The 21,268-nt window shown below is 34.4% G+C and overlaps 1 protein-coding gene across 1 annotated transcript in view; it reads right to left on the bottom strand.

Moving 5' to 3' along the window:
• WDR36 (WD repeat domain 36) overlaps window positions 1-21,268 on the bottom strand; it is a 38,215-nt gene that overhangs the window by 13,270 nt on the left and 3,677 nt on the right. Inside the window, exons 3-16 of the mRNA XM_045777283.2 lie at window positions 21,048-21,148; window positions 19,486-19,603; window positions 17,667-17,799; window positions 16,824-16,878; window positions 15,103-15,235; window positions 14,644-14,819; window positions 14,198-14,318; window positions 13,437-13,502; window positions 11,941-12,027; window positions 10,732-10,877; window positions 6,677-6,791; window positions 6,018-6,183; window positions 5,679-5,787; window positions 3,521-3,600 (exon numbers count right to left, since the gene is read on the bottom strand). Of these exons, the coding sequence (XP_045633239.2) occupies window positions 3,521-3,600; window positions 5,679-5,787; window positions 6,018-6,183; window positions 6,677-6,791; window positions 10,732-10,877; window positions 11,941-12,027; window positions 13,437-13,502; window positions 14,198-14,318; window positions 14,644-14,819; window positions 15,103-15,235; window positions 16,824-16,878; window positions 17,667-17,799; window positions 19,486-19,603; window positions 21,048-21,148 (1,606 nt within the window). The remainder of the gene's footprint in view (window positions 1-3,520; window positions 3,601-5,678; window positions 5,788-6,017; window positions 6,184-6,676; window positions 6,792-10,731; window positions 10,878-11,940; window positions 12,028-13,436; window positions 13,503-14,197; window positions 14,319-14,643; window positions 14,820-15,102; window positions 15,236-16,823; window positions 16,879-17,666; window positions 17,800-19,485; window positions 19,604-21,047; window positions 21,149-21,268) is intronic.

Genomic DNA, 21,268 nt, shown 5'->3' on the forward strand with positions numbered 1-21,268 from the left:
TGTACGTACGGGCTTAATCCCAGACCTAACTACCACATAGTCTTCTGCTAATCCCACAAAATGAACAGTCCTAGGTAAATTATATATTTTTTGAGAGAACATTAATAAAATTCTCATTCTAAGGGATCAGATTTTTAAGCACAGAGAAGTGCATATACAGGTAACATTAATTTCTTTTTCTTTTTAAAGATTTAGAGAGAGAAAGAGAGAGAGCAAGAGAGCACGCACCCACAAGTGCAGGGGGGAGAGGCAAAAGGTGAGGAAGTCTTAAGCAGACTCTGCACTGAGCACAGAGCCCACTTCAGAGCTCAATCCCATGACCCTGAGATTACGACCTGAGCCAAAATCAAGAGTCAGACGCTTAACTGACTGCACCACCCAGGTACCCCTAAGTACTTTCTGACTATATTCTAAACAAATGCAGACAGTGTCTAGATGTTCAATTTTGAAAGTGACAGAATTACCTTACACAGGTATCTTTAATGAACAGAACAAAAGAGATGGTTCTGCCTCAGTGAGAAAATCCAAAACAATGTTCTAGTCCAACCATTTTCATGTAATGCTCCACAGAAAGCAGGTGTCAGACGGTGAGAAAGAACAAAATGCAAAATTCTATTCAACTATTTACTTTTCTATTTTTCTCACCCCCAAAGGGGTTCAAGCTGAACTTCTAATAGATTAAAAACAACCAGAAAAAAGAGGTGGTAGTGGTAGGGGTGCCAGATAATTTCAGAGTAAAAAATTTCAACTCTGCTTCTCAGAGAATCCTACAGACACAGGAATATTTTCAGCACTTCAAAACACTTTACAGGAAACCACTGAGAAGCTATGCAATTTGTTTTAGACAGGCGGTACAACAGATGGATACACCTGTATGTTGCCACACTCAAAGGTTTGCTTGGAGATAGTTTCACTTTTCAGACTATATAGTAAGTAAATTCACTCCTTAAATACTTAACATGTTATGTAAATGATGAAACTACTTACTGAAGAAAGAACTATGAATATCCAAAGATTGCCCTAGTAATTATGTTTTTAAAAAGAGGAGGAATCAAAAAACCCAACAGTTACCTATGGTCATATGATGAAATACTGATCCTCACCTCCTTACTATCTTCTACATCAACAAAATCAATTCATCCTTAGAACATGACACAACCAAGCAAAGTCGATTATTCCAACTACTGGGAAATCTGCTTTTCTCCTCTGCTTATTACAGCAAAATGTCATTTACCACTATGCCACCTTGGGTAAATCTCTTCTCTCTGAGCCTCCATTTTCTCATTTGTAAAATGGGACTAATAACAGTAGTAGTAGTACCTACAGCTATTAGGATATGAGGGAAGATGAAAATAAAAGCGTATCAAGTGCCTAGCACTCATGGTAAATGTCAGCTTAGTTGCAATTAGGCAGCAGCAGTTGTGCTGATACTGCTTTTCAAGCTTTCTCATTTGCTCTGCCTCATAGCTGAACAAATAAGCACTTATGTTTTTCTTTATTAAAACATATTTTGGTTCGGGGTGCCTGGGCGGCACAGTGGTTAAGCGTCTGCCTGCGGCTCAGGGCGTGATCCCGGCGTTCTGGGATCGAGCCCCACATCAGGCTCCTCCGCTAGGAGCCTGCTTCTTCCTCTCCCACTCCCCCTGCTTGTGTTCCCTCTCTCGCTGGCTATCTCTGTCAAATAAATAAATAAAATCTTAAAAAAAAAAAAAAAAAGAAAAAATATATTTTGGTTCAATCAATTGGTGCAGAAATTATTTTCTTTTATTGTAACAATGACTGATTTCTTGCTCATGTGTGTCTCCCAGCATTCCCCTGTATTCACTTAATATTGTCTCAGTGCTCTTCTAAAAATAAGATATCAGAGTAGAAATCATGGAAAATCACTCTGATTTAAATCTGTCAGATTTAAATCTGTTCAATTTTTTACTGAAGTAAGAAATTCAGAGAAAACGCTAAGGTTGAGTCAAAGACTGGTGGCTTTGAATGCTACTTTCAGATCCTAATTCTTCCATTCCAAAGATAAGCTTACCATTTTTAAAAAATATTTTGCCAATTTAGTACTACTGAACATTAACCCATCTCTCCTATCTAATGTGAACTGAAATAAAAAGGTAAGTGAAAAAGGCAAAAATTATGCCAACTTGTTACTTGTACAACTTTCCTACTGTAAAGAAATTTAATCATAATATTCATTTTTAGAAAATAATTAGATTTTACTATATTTTAAGTGAAAAAAAGACACATCTGTGGACAAAGGTCCCTAGTTATTAGGGCTGGACCCATTAGACACTGTTGCTGTGCATATTCCAAATCTTGTATGTATGTTGGAAAGATAGCTATGCCTCATTCCTGTATGAAACTTAAAGGGAAATGAGTACATCAGGGTTTTTCCTTTCTAAAGGTCAAATTGCTTTCAGGTATGAACTTATCAATTCCTGAGAAAAGAGGAAGTACAATTGGACAGCGCTTAATTTAGGAATATTTCAGAGGCTTAAAAAGTGCCATGTTCCTTCTCATTTTCCCCATCTTTCTTTACAGTATGTTCCTGTTAAAATGGACACTTCACTGTTCCCATCACTACTTTCATACTCATCTAAGAAATTCCGTTAAGTGATATGATTTTAAACTGTGTCTATTCCTACATAATTTTTAACAACAAAGCTAGCTCCCTTGCTCTCTCTGTAGGTCTCCACTGTTCAAATTATTTAACAGAAGTAGATAATTTTTCTCTTTAAGTGCTGTTTTGTAACAAGTTTCACTATGAAACAGATTTCTGAACACTGCTGGTGTTTTACCTAAATCTTAAGAAACACACTTTCATTACTTTATGGTGTCTAAAACATCTTCCTTTAAGAATTATGTTAGAGACAGAGGGGCGCCTGGGTAGCGCAGTCGTTAAAGCGTCTGCCTTCGGCTCAGGGCGTGATCCTGGCGTACCGGGATCGAGTCCCACATCAGGCTCCTCCGCTATGAGCCTGCTTCTTCCTCTCCCACTCCCCCTGCTTGTGTTCCCTCTCTCGCTGGCTGTCTCTATCTCTGTCAAATAAATAAATAAAATCTTTAAAAAAAAAAAAAAGAATTATGTTAGAGACAGAAAATACACAATATACACAAATGAAAGTCAGGCTTTTCAGCCTTTTAACTAAATTCATATGAACAACAAAAAGACACTCAACAGAAGTTTGCAGTTCTAAAGTCTGAACTCTATTTTGGAGTACTGAAAAGGTCAAATGAGCTTTCTTTCAGTCTATGCAACTCACTTCTATATCTCAATTTTGCAGGAACAGAATACCTAACAGAGACTGCATCTTCCTTACCACTATCTTTTATAGCACTACTCCCTGCTATTTAAAAAATCAAAAACACTCCAAGGAAAAAATATAGTAAGGTCAGAAAAATCCCCAAATGTATTCATATTCACAGGGCACACAAGCATTAACCGTAGGTAAAAGTTACAAGTAAAGACAATGATTGAGAAATCTTCTGACAGAGGTTAGGGATCTAAAAATAAACTCACCACCCAGATGGAAGGTCCCAAGTTCTAATGGAACAATCCATTGAAGCACTTATTAACCAACGACCATCAGGACTAAAAGCCTTCAAATTAAAAAGGAAAAAAAAAAAAAAGCATATATAATGAGCATGTGCTTATTTACCTATGTATGCTTGTGTCTGTACGTTTAACAGCTTATAGAACGTAAGAAATGAAAATAAGATGCAGGCTTCATGAAAAATAAGTCTGAGTAAAATTTAGACTACCTTATTTTATAAAAAAGAAGGTATCATTTCTTACATACCACTGTTTGGATATAGATAAGAATTAAGTTTTTATATGAATTATAAAAAGCTTTAAAAGTTAACAGTATCATCCAATTTTCCACAGGAAAAGATTACTCTATAATCTTCTATACTTGAGAGAGAGTTAACAAACTGTTTGACTACAAAACATTTTTAGCATAAAACTGCTATTCTGAGAACATTCAATTAGAAATATTTTGTTAATTTCATTTATAAAGTTCGGTGAAAGAAACAAAAGTCATGTTTCACTGAAGAGTCTATACATTAGACTGACTTTCTAAGAATCCACAATGATTTTGAAGAATGTAAATTCTCTTAAAATATTAAAGTTATTAAAAAATAACTTTTACTTGCAGCTTCAGTTAAAACTTTTATAATGATGTTTTATTTCCAAAATATAACTTAAAACTACAATAATCAGAATTTCAAAATAAATTTAAATAATAAACTACTTATGCCACCTTAAAGAAGCTGTATTTGTTCTCTTGATATAAATGGATAAATAGCTCTCATTTTCCTGTAGCACATAAGAATTATGAGGCTTAGATAAGATCATATGTGAAAGAAGACCCAAAACAAAAAACTTTAATTTTTATAATGGTAGATTATTTAGCCAGGAGTCTAAACACACCACAGGGATTATGACCATCCATATTAACAGATGATAATGGGATAAACAGATTCCAATCTGTTCACCGGGTTGCAGTGAAACACTGGAAACTCAAATCTTAAAGTACAGTGAATTCGATTTACAGAATACTGCACATTAACAAAGGATGGGGAGAAATGACTCTGATAGGTACAGTCATGTTATAAATGCTCATAGATTTAATTGAACAGGATTAACTTCACTAAGTAGGAGATATTCCAGACACACAAGGTCAAAATAAGGTTGGAAAAGGAAAGAAATACAAAGAGAAGCTGACATTGACTGCTTTCAAAAATGCATCAAAAAAATTTCATCAAAATTACTCCACTCCTGCCCTCATTTCTACAGATGCTGTCACAGCAAATCCTGTTAGTGGGTAGTTCTGCCAATCTCCTATCTGCAGAACACAATTTCCTGACTTTTTCCCCCTATTTTTAAGGAAATGGGTAACCATTGCAAATTCTGTTTTTTGGGTGCAAGAACAGATAAATAAATGTAGCTGCTGGAATTGCCAGTGAATAACCCAGATTTTAATTTTTTCCTGTTTTCAAGTAAATCAAGGTTCTGTAATTGATGAAAAATAACAATATGTAGTTAATATAGTCCTCAATATACACTTTTCAAATTATCATATCCCACTATATTGTATCATATCACATATCCCACTATAAGAACATAATATCATATTACGTATCATATCACATATCCCACCATGAGAATGTAATAGTAAGTTAAAATACATTTTTATTGACTAAACTCTTTTAGAGTTAAGAAATACAAACTAGAAATAACGCTAAACTAGAATAAACCAGATACCAGATACTCCAGGTTCCTACTATTAGTTATGCATGTAGAGAATCAGAAATGAGTTCTCTCAGTCTAGTTTAATATTAAGTTAAAAATGATATACTTATGTTTCAATAGGTCATTCATTCTCCAAAGTATACTTTAGCCTTATTTAGAGTTTACGAAAAAAAGATGAAGTCTGGGATTTATACTTTAATCTGATGGCATTAACTCCCTGAGAAATATTAAACTTCTTTAACTTCTATATTTTCTTTAAAAATCTATTCTTTGAGAATTAGTTGTCAAACTATTTGTTTTGAATATCTCATATGATAAATTTAATGCTACTAAAAGATAACAGTTCCAATTATTTGAAAATTTTTAACCTAAATAGAAACAGAAATTAGTCAAGTTTTATTTAAACATCAAAAGTTCATTTTACCAGGTCATTTATTTGGCCTTGGTGTCCAGAAAACTCTCTGACAATCTTCCTAGTTTCAATGTCCAGAACACTAATGGAGAAGTCATCCAAGGCAAGTCCCAGAATGCCACTAGTAAGATAAATATACCAGTTTTAATAAACAAACCAACAAAACTTTAACTAAAATCTTATAGTCATTTTAATTTTGCTAATAATCAAATATATCTGTGAGGAAATTAAACAAAACTCTGTTCTTTTACATTAAGTGTCAGATTTTCTCACTTGGCAAATTATTCATATTAATACTTAAACAAAAATCATCAAGAAAAAAATCCATAATCATTAAAGGAAAACCTTTACCTGTCTCTATGTAGCAGCATCATATTTGGAGATGAATCAAGGCTCATAGAATGTATTAAAATTTTGCTTTTAAAGTTCCAGAACTTGAGTAACCCTTCACTACCAGTTGTAATCGTCAACTGGTTTAACCCATCCACCGCAACACCTCTAACGCATCCTTTATGAGCTTTAAAGCATATGTTAAAAGAAAAAAGAAATAAGAATTAGCACTGCCTATTTGAACACTACACAGAGTGATTTCTTCATTTAAATATCTAAGTTCCCACTATTTAGTTCCCTTAAAATCTTAAAATAAAGCTGGATTTCAGACAATAGGGAGATTATTATATTGCTCTAATTAAAAGAAACCCATCAGGTTGATGCCACAAAGGTTAAGATTTTCTGTTTAATGCAAAGGGGAAGAAAACAAAAATTTTATTTTGTATAATATCCACTTTTCCCTAATCTATCAATAATTTCATTGCCTTTAAGTATTTCAACATGGTGTTTATAGTAGGTGTAATGGCAGTAACTGCCAAACAGGGTTGGCAATAACCCACCTACAACCTTAGCAAAAGGCCTAGCACTCAAGAATTTAATAAATGCCAGAGACAGTTATTAGCCTTGCATCTTTCTATATTATTATTTTTTAAGTAAGAAAAAGGAAAAAAATTCAATACCTTGATCCTCACCAAAGCTTCCTCGATGTATACCAGACTGCATGTTATATACATCTACAGTTCCTGATGAGAGACCAATTACAGCAAAGTTTCCACAAGAAGTTATATCTACTGCCTTAGGGGAAAAAAAAATTTAAACACAAATGATACAGAAAGTAATTAAGATTTTTATTATACTTTATGGTTTCCAAATATCTTTTTATCTACTAATTATCTCATTAAAAAAAGAAGCATGCTAAATGAGTTGCCTCATTAATTTTCTTAAACACAATGTAATTATACTTGGGCGTATAAGAAATATCTGCTTGATTCTATTTCCATTCTCTAAGAAGTATAAAGAAATATTATCCAAGAAAATAAAACATAACTAAAGTTAACTCAATTGAAATGTACAAAGTTAGAAGAATTATATTTCATTTGGCTTCAATTTTTAATTTATTCACAACAGTGCTAAAGTCAAAGTATTCCACTGCCTAGTTTCTTTACCTTACTTATATAACTGCTTCTACAGGTGATATAAAACTGGAAACATAACATTAATTAGCATGTCCAAAGAAAAAGCCCAAAATATCTTGATTATACATACTAGGAAGGGGATACATAAGATATTGCACAGAAAACATTTAGTTTGTAAGCAGTTTCTGTAAAATAAACTCACATTTTAATATTAAAGTGTCAGTATTGTATTAAGAAGATGTCCTTTTTCCTATGTTAAAAAAATGAGACTGGCTATGTACTGAGTAATGGCCAGAGAAATCCCTGATTGCCACTGTGTGCCAATCAGATGTCATTCCCCCAAGAGATAATTGAAAAGCCTGGTGAATTTATGCCTAAAGAAACAGATGACTTCTAACACCTCTAAGAAAATATTTAGGGCGCCTGGGTGGTTCAGTTGGTTAAGCGACTGCCTTCGGCTCAGGTCATGATCCTGGAGTCCTGGATCAAGTCCTGGATTGAGTCCTGCAGCAGGCTCCCTGCTCAATGGGGAGTCTGCTTCTTCCTCTGCCCCCCCCCCCCGCCCGTGCTCTCTCTCTCTATCAAATAAATAAAAACATCTTTAAAAAAAGAAAATATTTAATAGAGGCTATTCAACTATGCAAAGCAGCACACAACTGATACACCAAATCAAGATAATATTAACACCGCATTCTCAGAAGTATGTTCCATTACATATGTATTTTCCTAAAAGCGTATTCCTTAGAAGATAAAATATTTTAGGTAGAAATTATGGACTAATCTTAAAAAGCATCCTATCTTCCTATATGTGTTCCTAGAACACATATATAACCTTACTTATTTTGAATAACTTATAAATATTTATGCGACGTTATGTAGTTATGCTTTCAGGAATTAATGGAACTATTTGGCTATACCCTTCAAGTAATAAAGGTCCCTAGAATTTGCATTTATTTTAATATGATTAATTATTGTTAATGGGCCCGCTTCTGGCTCCTTTTCTAATTTACTCATTATTATCAAAGATAGCTATTATCAAAAATGAGTAAGCTGAGAGAATTACAACTACAAAATATTGCTGACGGAAATGAAAGCTCTAAATAAATGGAAAAACATCATATGTTCATTTATCAGAATATTAAGATGGTAATAGTCCTCAAATTGATCTACAGAATCAGTAAAACCTGTATCAAAATCCTAGCTGCTTTCATTGCAGAAATTGACAAGCAAATCCTAAAATTCGCATGGAAATGCAAGAGACCAGAATAGCCAAAACGATCTTGAAAAAAGAAGAACTTGGAGGATTCGATCTTTGATTTCAAAATTTTATACAAAGGTACTATAGTAAAGACAATGTGCTACTGGCATAACAACAGACATACAAAACAATAGAAGAGAATTGAGAAATCTAGAAATAAATCCTTACAGTCTTGTCAAATTTATTTCTGGGAAGCATACCAAGACTATGCAACAGGATAAAGAATAGTCTTTTGAACATGATGCTCAGACAACTAGACTTCCAAATGCAAAAGAATGAACTTGGACCCCTACATTACACCATACACAAAAATTAACTCAGAAAGGATCACAGACTTAAATTAAGAGCTAAAATTATGAAACTCTTAGGAAAAATCACAGGGGTAAATGTTCATGGCCTTCAGGCACTGATTTCTCACATACCACAGGCAATTAAAAAAAAAAGATAGGTTGGACTTAATCAAAATTAAAAACTCTTACACTGAAAATGATACCAATAAGAAAACGAAATGGCAGCCCACAGAATGGGGGAAAAACATTGCAAATCACGTATCTGATAAGGCACTTGCATCCAGAATATAAAGAACCATCATAACTCAATGTAAAAAAAAATAACCCCTTTAATGGGTAGAGACTTGAACAGACATTTCTCCAAAGACATATAAACAGCCAATAAGCACATGAAAAGATGTTCAACATTGTTAAGTCACGAGGGAAACTCAAATTAAAATCACAACAATATGCTACTTCACACCAACCAGCATGGCAATAATCAAAAGAGCAATCACAAGTGTTAGCTAGGAAGGACAGAAATTAGAAGCCTTATACATTGCTAGTGGGAATGCCAATTGGAAAACAGGTTAGCAGTTCCTCACAAATGTTGAACACAGAGTTGCATTATGACCTAACAATTCCAGCCCTAGGTATAAATGCAGAGAAACAAAAACATATGTTCACATAAAAACTTGTGCAGTAATGTTAGCATTATTTATAACAGCCACGAAGTAGAAACAACATAAATGCCATCAAGGGACCAATAACTAAATAAAATGTGGTTTATACACAAAATGGATTATTATTCAGCAATAAAAGGAGCAAAGTATTGATACATGCTACAACATGAATAAATTTTGAAAACATTGTGCTAAGTGAAGAAGAAGTCAATCAGAAAGATCATATATTATATGATTCCATTTACATTAAATGCCCAGAATAGGAAAATCCATAGAAATAAAAAGCACACTGTAGTCACCTAGGTTAAGGAGATGGGTGAGTGGAAGTGAGAGAATAGGTTTTTTTATTGAGGTGATAATGTTCTAAAATTAGACTGACTGGATTTTAGTGATGATTGCACAATCCTATGAATATACTAAAAATCACTGAATTGTACACTTAAATGAGAGCATTCTATAGTATGTGAATTTTATCAATAAAACTGTTTTTAAAACAGTAGGAGCAACAATTCTGCAAACGAACTTTGACACTGCTACTTTATATCTTAAATTTGAACCCAATAGAAGTAGACTTACATATTAACAAAAGCAAGCAAAAACAAAATTTCTTAACAGAAATAAATTTTTAAGTAAATACTGGCATTTAAAAGCTGTATTTAAGAAAGGCTTAGAATTCAATCAGAATTTCTCTACAAGGCACTTCTCAAGAGACAAACATAAGAAAAGAAATAAAGGCTTTAAATAACTTCTACATCTGTAACTCATTAAAGAGTTAGCTTAATCTTACCCCTGTAACAAATCAAGAAAGAAAGAAAAAAAAGAAACCTTAAGATTCACATTCATTGAGTATAGTACTATATACTCGACATAATTAAGGTAAGAAAGTTCATCGATAGGGGCGCCTGGGTGGCATAGCGGTTAAGCATCTGCCTTCGGCTCAGGGCGTGATCCCGGCGTTATGGGATCAAGCCCCACATCAGGCTCCTCCGCTATGAGCCTGCTCTTCCTCTCACACTCCCTCTGCTTGTGTTCCCTCTCTCGCTGGCTGTCTCTATCTCTGTCGAATAAATAAATAAAATCTTTAAAAAAAAAAAAAAAAAAGAAAGTTCATCGATAAATGCTGAATTCATCTTCAAAGGGTATTCTGAGCAATCCTATATTAATTATAAAACTAAAACAATATATTACATCTGATTAAGCAAAGCTTAACTTAAGCCTAAAATTATTTTCTACAGTTGCACAACTTTACACTATTAGGGAATAATTTCAAAATGTTAAGTTATTTTCTTTCAACCAATATTATCATTAATAAACCTGAGTATAACAAGATTACCATAGGACAGTTTTACAGGAGAAAATGCTCTTACCAACAAACTCAAGCTCACTTACTGTTGCAGTTATGTCATCCTTCTTCAGTTCTTTTGGCTTAAGAAAGTAAGCACCTATTGTAGATCTCTGATAATTCCAGGTCGAACAAGATAATTTACCTTGATGGCAAGCAATGATACTATCCCAGTCACTTTCACGAGCTTCCTCTAAAACATAATAAAAATCATATATCAAATTATTTTTCATTCCCTCATTCATTCATTCACCTATTATTTATTAAGCACATAATATTCATGTTTTCATTAAGCACTAGAGACATGACGGTTTACAGGAATTCTGGAGAGCACTGAGCTTCCACTCTAACAAGAGATTCTGATTAAAAGAAACTATAATAAAGAATACAGTGTCTTATAAAAGCACTCAGGGTTTACTAAGAGATTTGAGGACAGAAATAACTGGCTCCTTGAAAGAAGCAGTAAAACAAATAGCAATTAATGGAGTAGTGGAGAACAGGGGCACAAACAGGTCCAAGCAAACAGGTCCAAGAGTAACCTGAACAAAATGAAGCAGAGCAAGTATTCTCCTGAGAAGGATGGCAACTGGGGCCACACATCACAAAGGATCTTGAAAGCCATGTTAAGGAGAGGAGATTGCATCCTATAAGTAATAAGGGGCCTCGGAAAGATTTTTAAGCAGGTGAGTGACATGATTCAGATGTTTTAGGAAGATTACTCGGCTCTAAGATAAAAAATAGGAGGGTAGTCAAAATTAAAGTTATTTAAAAAAAAAAGGAAAAAAATCCATCATCTGGTGGACATAATAACCTTGAAATGGAAATGGTGCCTTATTTCCATGATAGCTTTCACTCAACAATCCCATCGCCTATCTATATTTTTCTTAAAATCACTTCTTTGAATCAAACACCGCTCAAATGATGTAGCATTCTAAGAACTCAGGGCATTCTGGTTGTGATTAAATCGGAGCTGTAAGTTCTCCATTCTCACCTTTTTAACGTTAGTGACTCTCATTATACCAGACATAACAGAATAAGAAGGGTTACAAAATGAAGTACCAAATACTGTTTATTAATAGGTCTTAGAAAGAACAAAACCTGAAATTAAAAGGTAAATCACATTAGATTTGCATGCACTTGGAGTTACTTCCAAATGCTTATTAATATTTGCAAAAACATTTTTTAAAATGTAGAAAATTTAAAAACAGATAGTAGGAAAAATAAAACTTCTCAAAATACAGTATTAAGTTACTTACCAGCTGCAAACTTTGTGATGGGTGGAAGTCTTACTGACATGGCACTCTGAAGTCCTTTACGTTTGACTCTTTTTTTATTTATTAATCCTGGGGTTGAGGGAGAAGGGAATACAGCTATGAATCTTTCTTAATGAAAAATGTACATAACAGAAAAGCTATTCCTTGTCATGTAACTATAAAGTTCAAAATATTATTTAAATCAGGAGCCAAATAAAGATATTACCACTATTATTTAATCATTTATGAAATTTAATCTATATAATTATATAAGAAAACAACTGAAAAATGAAGGTAAAAATAATCATTTTTTACAGATGACATGATGGTCATATAGTCATGTAATCAAGAAAAGCAATCAAATGATTATTCAAATAATCACTTCATTGGACCAAATACAGAAACAATAAAAAAAGAACCCAGTAAGTTCCTATGATGCAGTAATATCTAATATCATTATCATCATTTTGTAATTACAATATATTATGTATTCTTACATACTAATTATTAAATATTAAATATTGCACAGTGGAAATATAATGAACAAAGATCACATCCATACTACTAGCAAAAAAATAAATATTAGCAAATTATATTAAAATACATAAAATGCCACTGAATAATAAATATGTAGGACCAATAGGAGGAAAACTAAAAAAAAAGCTTCACTAAGGAATATAAAACACAACTTGAATAAGGATATAGCATATCCCTTGATGTGAAGATTCTTAAAGATATTAAATCTCTCCAATGAATTTCAAGTATCACTTTGGATGCTGATTAAAAAATGATCCAAAAAGGGGCATCCGCTGGCTCAGTTGGTTAAGTACCTTCCTTTGGCTGGGGTCATGATCCCAGAGACCTGGGATCAAGCCCCACATCGGGCTCCCTGCTCAGTGGGGAGCCTGCTTCTCCCTCTCCCTTGTGTTCTCTCTCGCTATCTCTCTCTCAAAAAATAAGTAAAATTAAAAAAAAAAAACACCCTAAAACTCATCTGGAAGTATATATATGCATGAATAGCCAGGATAGTAGCTAAAAAGAGTAATTATAAATAAAACTAAAAACATTTTTTTGTTTAATATACAAAATCTTTCAAATGCTGGGAATGATGGGAAGGGATAGAGAATAAAGCAAGCCCTTTTTCCAAAAAGATGGGACACAGCTTACTTTGATGCTTTCTCTAAGGTCCCTTTCATGTTGAAAATCCTACACTCTACACATGGCTCAAGTGAAATCATCAGTGTCTCCTGGGTGGCAGCAGTATGTTTTTACCAGCCAAGATGTCAAATTCTTTTTAATAACCTTACAGCAACACCTCAATCACTTCCATAGCAACACTGATCTTAAGAATCTTTCTACACTCTTCCGTACAAGGGTTTTTTAATTTCATCCAAGCAAAGAGGAAATTTATCAACAAAACTTCCTCTGGTTGTCTCACACTATCTTGAAATGTTTCTTTTGTGACCAGCAGCTTTATTTTCACCTTGCAAGTAACCTACCATGTCCCAAACTCTTGTTAAATTTTTCATGTATTGTGGAAAATGATTGAAGAGTTCCATCTTGACCTGTTGATATAGACAGAAAATACTTAGTCAAACTTCATCACAACAGTGGATTATCTAAATGACTCTTAGAAAATTAGATTCTTAAAACCTGAAGTTACAATTTGGGACACTTTAAAAGCTGGAGGGGCACCTGGGTGGCTCAGTCAGTTAAGCGGCTGCCTTCTGCTCCGGTCGTGATCAAGCCCCACATTGGGCTCCTTGCTCAGTGGGAGCCTGCTTCTCCCTCTGCCTGCCACTTCCCCTGCTTGTGCTTGCTCTCTCCCCCCACCCTGTGTCAAATAAATAAAATCTTTAAAAAAAAAAAAAAAAGAAAATAAAAAATAAATAAAAGGAGAGCTGGATTGCAATTACTTCATTACCATACTTACCTATGCAAAGAATGTCATTTAGTAAGAACAAAGGATAAAATGAGGTACTAATAATTTTCAGATTATTAGACTAGGCAAGGCCACAGTTTCAGAATCCGACCATCTGTCTCTAAGAATTAGTAAATAAAATAATAGTCTAACTGAAGATAATATCATCTACAATGCTTCCTGAAGTATTCAAAAAGAATCCCCTCATTTCCCCAGATTTCCAAATCACTCTAGGGGTATCTGAATTGGAAAATTTGTAAATACCAAACCTAATAAATATTAAGCACTCTGCTCTCAATACTTGCTTGAATAAACTAAAAGCACAAAGCAGAAACTCACTTGCACTAAGAATTTGCTGTCCGTTTTGTCCATAGTATCTGATTTTGGTAAGAGGAGCGCTATGTCCCATTCTGAATCTCAAAAGCCGACCTTCACCCGTGGGACCATCAAATATCCATATCTGCCAAGAAAAAAAAGATAAGGTTCTTTTGCAATGTGTTAAGTGATCTGCAAGCAGTCAGATCATCTTCGACATATATTAGCTGACACCAGGTAGTGCTTGCCAGGCTGCTGACCCTGGAGAGGGGGCAGGGGGAAAGATAAACTATACTGTAACTTTCTCACTTCACTGCAATCATGTAACCTGCTGTGCTCTTTACTTCATCTATACCATTATCTTATTCCATTTTCCTTTCATCTTCTAGGTTCCAGGCTCATACATTAAAACAGGCTTATAATAACCCCAAGGACAGAAACCAGGAAAATGGTAACGATAATCGTAATACCCTCAGAGCATTGTCAGCACCATTTGTGACAAGAAGTGGCTCTCTATGAAGAAATGTCAGCCCAGCAATTGCTGTAGAATGTGCATTTCTCATTTGATTGATTAATTTTTTGTCTTCAAGGTCCCAGAGTCCAATATGGCCACACGGGCTTCCAGCTGCCATTATTGGATGACCATCTGTTATCAAAAATAAAATATATTAAGAAAAACATGCACCATAAAACAACCAAACTTAACAATTTTTCTCTCTACCCTTTTTATCCATAAACATAAAGTTAGAAAAGACCATGCACCAATAACCTATTCATAATCCTTTGGCTATTTGCAGTGTAGTATTTCACTCACTTCTATTAAATACATTAAATTGCAAGAAAATATCCATTAGGAAAATTTTGATGAGCTTCAAAGTAATGCATTTTAAATGTTCTTTACAGTTATCAATAAGTAAGTTAAAAGTTACCTGTGCGAAATGAAATCGAAGTAATAGGTCCCCAGTCTTGACGAAATTTCATTAACGTTTCATCGAATTTAATGTTGTGAATAATAACCTGACCTGACATAAGACCAATAGCAACAACATCCACAGCTGGTGCCTGAAAATTAAATTATTCAGCTTTTTATTTTCTTAATCAAAATAGCTTTAATAATTCTGATGTTATGCATCATTACTTATGTGTTACCAAAAAAAGGGATATCTTCCTGAGGATGGCAAAAAAACAGTAAGTATCACCATTCTAGCATACTTTAATTGCTATTTCACGTGTAAGTATTTAGGAATAATGCTTTCAAGTAACCTCCCAGTTTCAAATATGGTAGCCACCAACAACCTCCTCACCCCTAAAACATAGCTGACACAGTAAGTAAACAGCCATAAAAGAAAAGGAATCTGATATATGAAGTCACTACAGATCACTGACTGGACGGAAACAGAAAAGAGAGACAACTCTCAGAAAACATAACATAGGGACACCTGGGTGGCTCAAATGGTTAAGCGTCTGCCTTCAGTTCAGGTCATGATCTTGGGGTCTTGGAACTGAGTCCCAGTCAGGCTCCCTGCTCGTGGGGAGTCTGCTTCTCCCTCTGCCTCTGCCCTTCCTGACCCTCACTTGTGCTCTCCCTCTCTCTCAAATAAATAAATAAAATCTTTAAAAAAGAGAGCATAACATAGAAAGGCTTGCCATATGCATGGCAACATAAAAGGCCAACTACAAAGCAAGTGAAGAATTACTTATCCAAGGAAAACGAAAAGTCTACAAAACACGTTAAAAGGCAAAAAAGTTTTACAATTAGTCTGTTCCAGCTCTAATAATCTATGAATATAATCTTCATTTTATACAATGGCCTTACATACAGGCTGAATAAGCTTCTTTATTTTAGCACAGAAGATCAATGTCCCATACCATTACAGAATGGAATCAGGCTAAATATTTTAGTAATTTATCATCAAGTGACTATTATGCATAAGACCCTAGGGAAACTAAAATGAGTACGATTCCTTGTCCTCAAGGGACCTAATCATCGGATACCTTTGGGGTCTTATGGGTAGGCAAAAGCATAGCAAAGTTGATGGCAGTGAGAGAGAATGAAAGAATGAATATAAATTGGGCAGGTATAAGCAATAGGTAGAAGGACAAGGGTACACTGGAAGTATATGTGTCCAATATACGCAGAAGATTCTCTGCAGACATACATTCATTCATTCATACCTGTTGTGCAGATTGTGCAGACTCATAAAAACAAAAGCAGATATTTATAGAAGAGTCTAGTTAATGAAATAGTAGAATTTGGGTCCCAATTATTCCAAGCTACAGCTCTCAACATCCTGACAAATTTCTCTGTATGACCTACAATCTCCCTTACTGCACAACTAACTCATCCCTATCATCTCCACTCTGTATAAGACACATGCTTGCAAAATGATTGGTAAACATAACCCCATACTAACTATACATTTAGAGCCTAATTCCAGACAAAAAGATTTCTAAAAATGTTTATAGTCAAAGGCATTATTATTTGTTTTCAATTACATTTCCAAAACACTATTTATTAGGGTAATATTTATAAAAATAAATTGGTTCTATATATTATTGTCTTCAGGACTAAAAATATGGTTGACCCCTGAAACTGAAAGATCACACTATTTACTTCATCTTTCCTTTGACTAAACAGAAAAATACTAACCTGCTGAAGAGCTGTTACTCCAATTTTCCATCCCTGAAATGTATATAGTAGTTTACTACAAGAAGAAAAATAGGAAGGTTTTATTTAGGAAAACAAAATCAACTACATATTAAAAAGGGAAATAGTAACAGAAGACATTTAATTTGTTACTCTGCCCCACACTACCCTAAGTACATATATTAATTTATTTAATACTAAAAACAATCCCATGAGGTAGATATCATCACCATTTTTCAGATACAGAAACTAAGAAACTTAATTATGCGAAACAATTAAGCTAAGGTTATATGGCTAATAATTCAGAGCCCAGACAGACCGATTCTAGATCCTATGCCTGATGCTGCTAGTAATTACTCTACTGTGTCAACTCTTTAAGAAATAGAAAAAAGAATACATGACTAAAAACCATTTCATATTACAGACTGTAACAAAAAACCATCATAGAATGTAGGTAGATCTCTAGAAAAATATTACAGAAGGGAATATAACTATGACACCAACGTTTCTAGAACCACTGCATGACAACAGTGGCGCTGCTCTAAATTTCAGAGTCAAGCCACAAATGATAAGTAATAAGTCCTTGAAGAAACAGAGATTCTGAAATCATTATAACATAGTCAACAAAATATCAGATCACATAGTAAATTCAGTAAGTGGGCGCAGATTAATTTACTCAATGATTATCCAAGGGATACTTAATGTACAATAGTGTAAACATCACATAAAGAGCCTCAACAAACAACCTTAGGGGCAGAGAAAATACCTCTCGGTCATCATCACTGAGCCAAGCACAGAATGGATAGTCAATGATATTTATATTTATACTCCAAATGAAGTGCTTACTTGGATTTTACATTCCACAACTGTAGGCTTCCTTGTTCACTGCCGAGAAGTATTTTATTCAAGTAGGTACTTGGGTGCAAAATTGCAGAAATTTTAAATACTGATTTATCAAAAGTCAATTGCAGGTATTCCTCTATAAAAGTCAAAGTTATAAATAACATGTAATTATTTTTTCATATACCCATATATTTACCCCTTTTTAAAGTAAGGCTACCATACCAAAAATTAATGTCCTAATATAAACCAAAGAATTACATACTAACCTATACACATTCCTTGAAAAATTAAATAAATGTGATGAGGGGCAACTTGTAAATATAATTTAGACTGCCAAAAATTTTCTAAAAGTTCTGATATCAATACTATTAAAAATTTCACTCATTGCTGAGCTGGTTTATAGGAATAAAAAATAAGGATTAAAAAAAAGTGACTCTAGGGATCAGCCTTACTATTTTTATAATTTGACCAAGAGGCAGAGTGAATATTCCAAGTGAAGTGCTTATACTGAGCTCTCAAATATCTAGAGAGATTGATAGACCACTCAAAGATGTAAAACATAAGAGGCAAACCTTGGTGAAACTAAGAATAGTGCTTCTCACACATTTCCATGGAACCTCTAATAGAGGAGAGAAAAAGAACGTACAGCCTTGTGGAGTAGAGAATAACAAATCCAGCCGTTTTTTTGAAATCTTACCTATATTTAAAATTCTTATGTGTAAATTTTGTTTTCTACTTCACAGTTCATGCATGATGAAAACAACTTTTCACTAAATTTTCCCCAAAATTTGAGTATCAAAGATGGTAAATCTCACTTAACTTTCAGTCTCACATACTATGTGGCATACTGTTACACATTCCCAGAGGTATGTGTACCCATTTTAAAAAGCATAGAAGGTGAAAATCATATAAACCTTAAATCCTACTTTAAAAGATCCTTGCCTCTATTTGCATCTAGCAATTTTAATTATAAGCAACATAAACAGCTCCCTGAAGACACTGGTTCAATGTGCTGCTGTAACAATAATAAAAAGCTGGCACCAGCAACAACAGAAAGCCTGCTGGATTATAAGAATCAGATCCTCTAACTTTATTAAAGCCTTTTAACACCCATCTGCACAAAGACTACTTCAGAAATTACTGCTCCCTTTACTTGGGCAAAGACAGAACAAAGAAGGTCTAATTTGATATAGATCAGCTCCCAGGAGGGCAATTTTTACTAAAAATAAACATATCTCATAGAACAATGTAAACAGATTAAAAAAGACATAGAAGTTCGAATTCATGGTAGATCCACAGTCTTTTACTGAGGAAAGCTAGGGATATTCTGGGGATAAATTCCCAACCCTTGAGGATAACACCGTCCTGAAGACATAGTTCAGCGCCACTGTATAGAGTATCACAGTTAAAGGACGTCGACCGTTATTCTTAGAAACAGGATGGACACTTTCCTTCAGATTATAAGATCTTAGTTTACTGTTATGATCTCCTCTACTGAAAGTTTAAAATACAAACCAAAAACATATACCAAAATTCACTCCACAGAGAAAATAATTAACATGTCACTAAACTTAGAGAACTGCAATGGAAAATATTATTAGCTGAGAGAATCATATTAAACAGGTTATAAATAGTTCAGCTGGCTGACTAAAATTGCTTATCCATATTTTACTTAAAACCTTTTTCCTCATACATGTTGAAGAGTCTAAAAATTTTTTCTGATGTGAAACCTCTGATATGGAAGTTGTGTTTATATAGGTTTTTAATTTTAGCTACACATATACTACCCCCAAGATAATGCAATAAATTGGTTGATTCTTACCTTCTGAATATATGTGCCAAATAATAAGAATGCTGTCAGTATCAACAGAAATAATGTGATCCCCAAAGGGCTGCAAAAGATGGATTTCTGCCTTATGACCCTTGAAAGTGTGTACTACCTACAATGTCAAAGTGCAAAAGAATTTCATATTAGCCCTCATTCACCATGTAATATTATTCATATTAACCAAAAACATGCTAGTCATAAAGATGCTCATGTTGAGAAATGAGGTCCAACTTTTGATTATCCAGGTTAGATTAACAAATAGCAAGGAACCAGGCATTTTCACCTGCTCCCTCAACCAAGCCAATAATAAGGAAGTATGGATTAGAAACACAGAAATGAGACCTCTGGGACTCAGCCTCACAACTGAACTCAGGAAGGCTGCATACACACAGCCACGTCCTTCACCCAATCCAACCAGCAGAACTCCATGCAGCCTAAAACAGTGCTTATGTTCTAGAAGGCTGACCTCCACAAACTCCCTCAACAGCTGGCTTCCAGATGACAGGGGAGATAGAGCACTTCTTCCTCATAGCTTTCTGTTTTGACAGAGACCCTTATCTTTACAGTAGCTACATCCCTCAAGACTATATATAGCCCCTTCCCCATGGTTTCAGTTCTCACCAGGCTCCAAAACCACTATTGTCTTTTGACCCTAGATTCCTACAGTTAAGTCTCTGATGCCTTGCCATCCTCACTTTCTCCCTCTCTATATGTATCTTCCAGGGAAAACTACAAACAAGTATTTTGCCAAAAAAAAAAAAAAAAAAAAAAAGACATTTCTCCTGACTCTAAAAATCCTATCAGGTCCCATTAAAGAACTCCACAGTTAAACTGCCTTCCTATGCCACAGACAGTGATGATAGAGGACTCTGGGAACAAATGTCAGTCCAAGTCAGGCCTTCACAAGTACAGTGATTCAATTACCTGGCTATCTAGGCAGGTAAATCCCCTGCCACTTTCCCTTTCATTCTGGACCACCAGAGCCAGGTCATCTCCCAAATCGAATGTTCCACAACAAATTTAGAAACCAATTGATAGATTAAGGTAAGAAAAGACCCTTCCTTAGCAGTGTAGAAAAGAGAGAATCTAGTTTTCTCTATATAGAAAACAAGCACTTGGTTGGTTCCAAGAAAAGGAGTCATGGTCTGAGTTGTTCATAGTGAAAAAGTCAATCCACATAAAGCAGTGGTATAAATATGAATCTCCCGGGAAAGCATTTTCAAAGGCATTTTCTAAATCCTACCCCAACTCAATATACAAAGTAGAGTGCTCAGGAGATGGGGCCCAACTGAGCAAGAAAATTTTGAAGAGCTGCCCAAATAATTCTGATGTTCATCCATGACAAAGAAAACTGGACTAAAGTACCAGTTTTAACTAATTTTGAGAATTTGATGAAATCAATTTTTCCTCCTCCAGAAAACTACATAAATGTTTACAATAAAAAAAAGTACATATCCAGAGCATCCCAGATGAAGAATGGCAACAAAAAAGTTCCCTTCACTTTCATGACAATCAACTATTGACTGCAAAAAACAAAACAGTTCAGTGACACAAACCTCTTTATTACGGGCAAATGCAGAGAAAACATTCCCATAAGCAGCAAAGACTAGCCTCCCATCAGCTGCCATACAGCAGATATCCTGTGGAAGAGAGTTACCTAGGTAAAAGGAAATATAAAATAAGTACGAAATTTTAAGATCTTGGCACAGATAGAAACCTCAATATACATGTAACATTTTCCATGGCTAAAATTTAAAAATATATAGATATGTGTGTG

The sequence above is a fragment of the Ursus americanus genome, chromosome 5 (genome assembly GCF_024610735.1).
Source record: "Ursus americanus isolate L20-20 chromosome 5, mUrsAme1.1.p, whole genome shotgun sequence".
Taxonomy (NCBI): Eukaryota; Metazoa; Chordata; class Mammalia; order Carnivora; family Ursidae; genus Ursus; species Ursus americanus.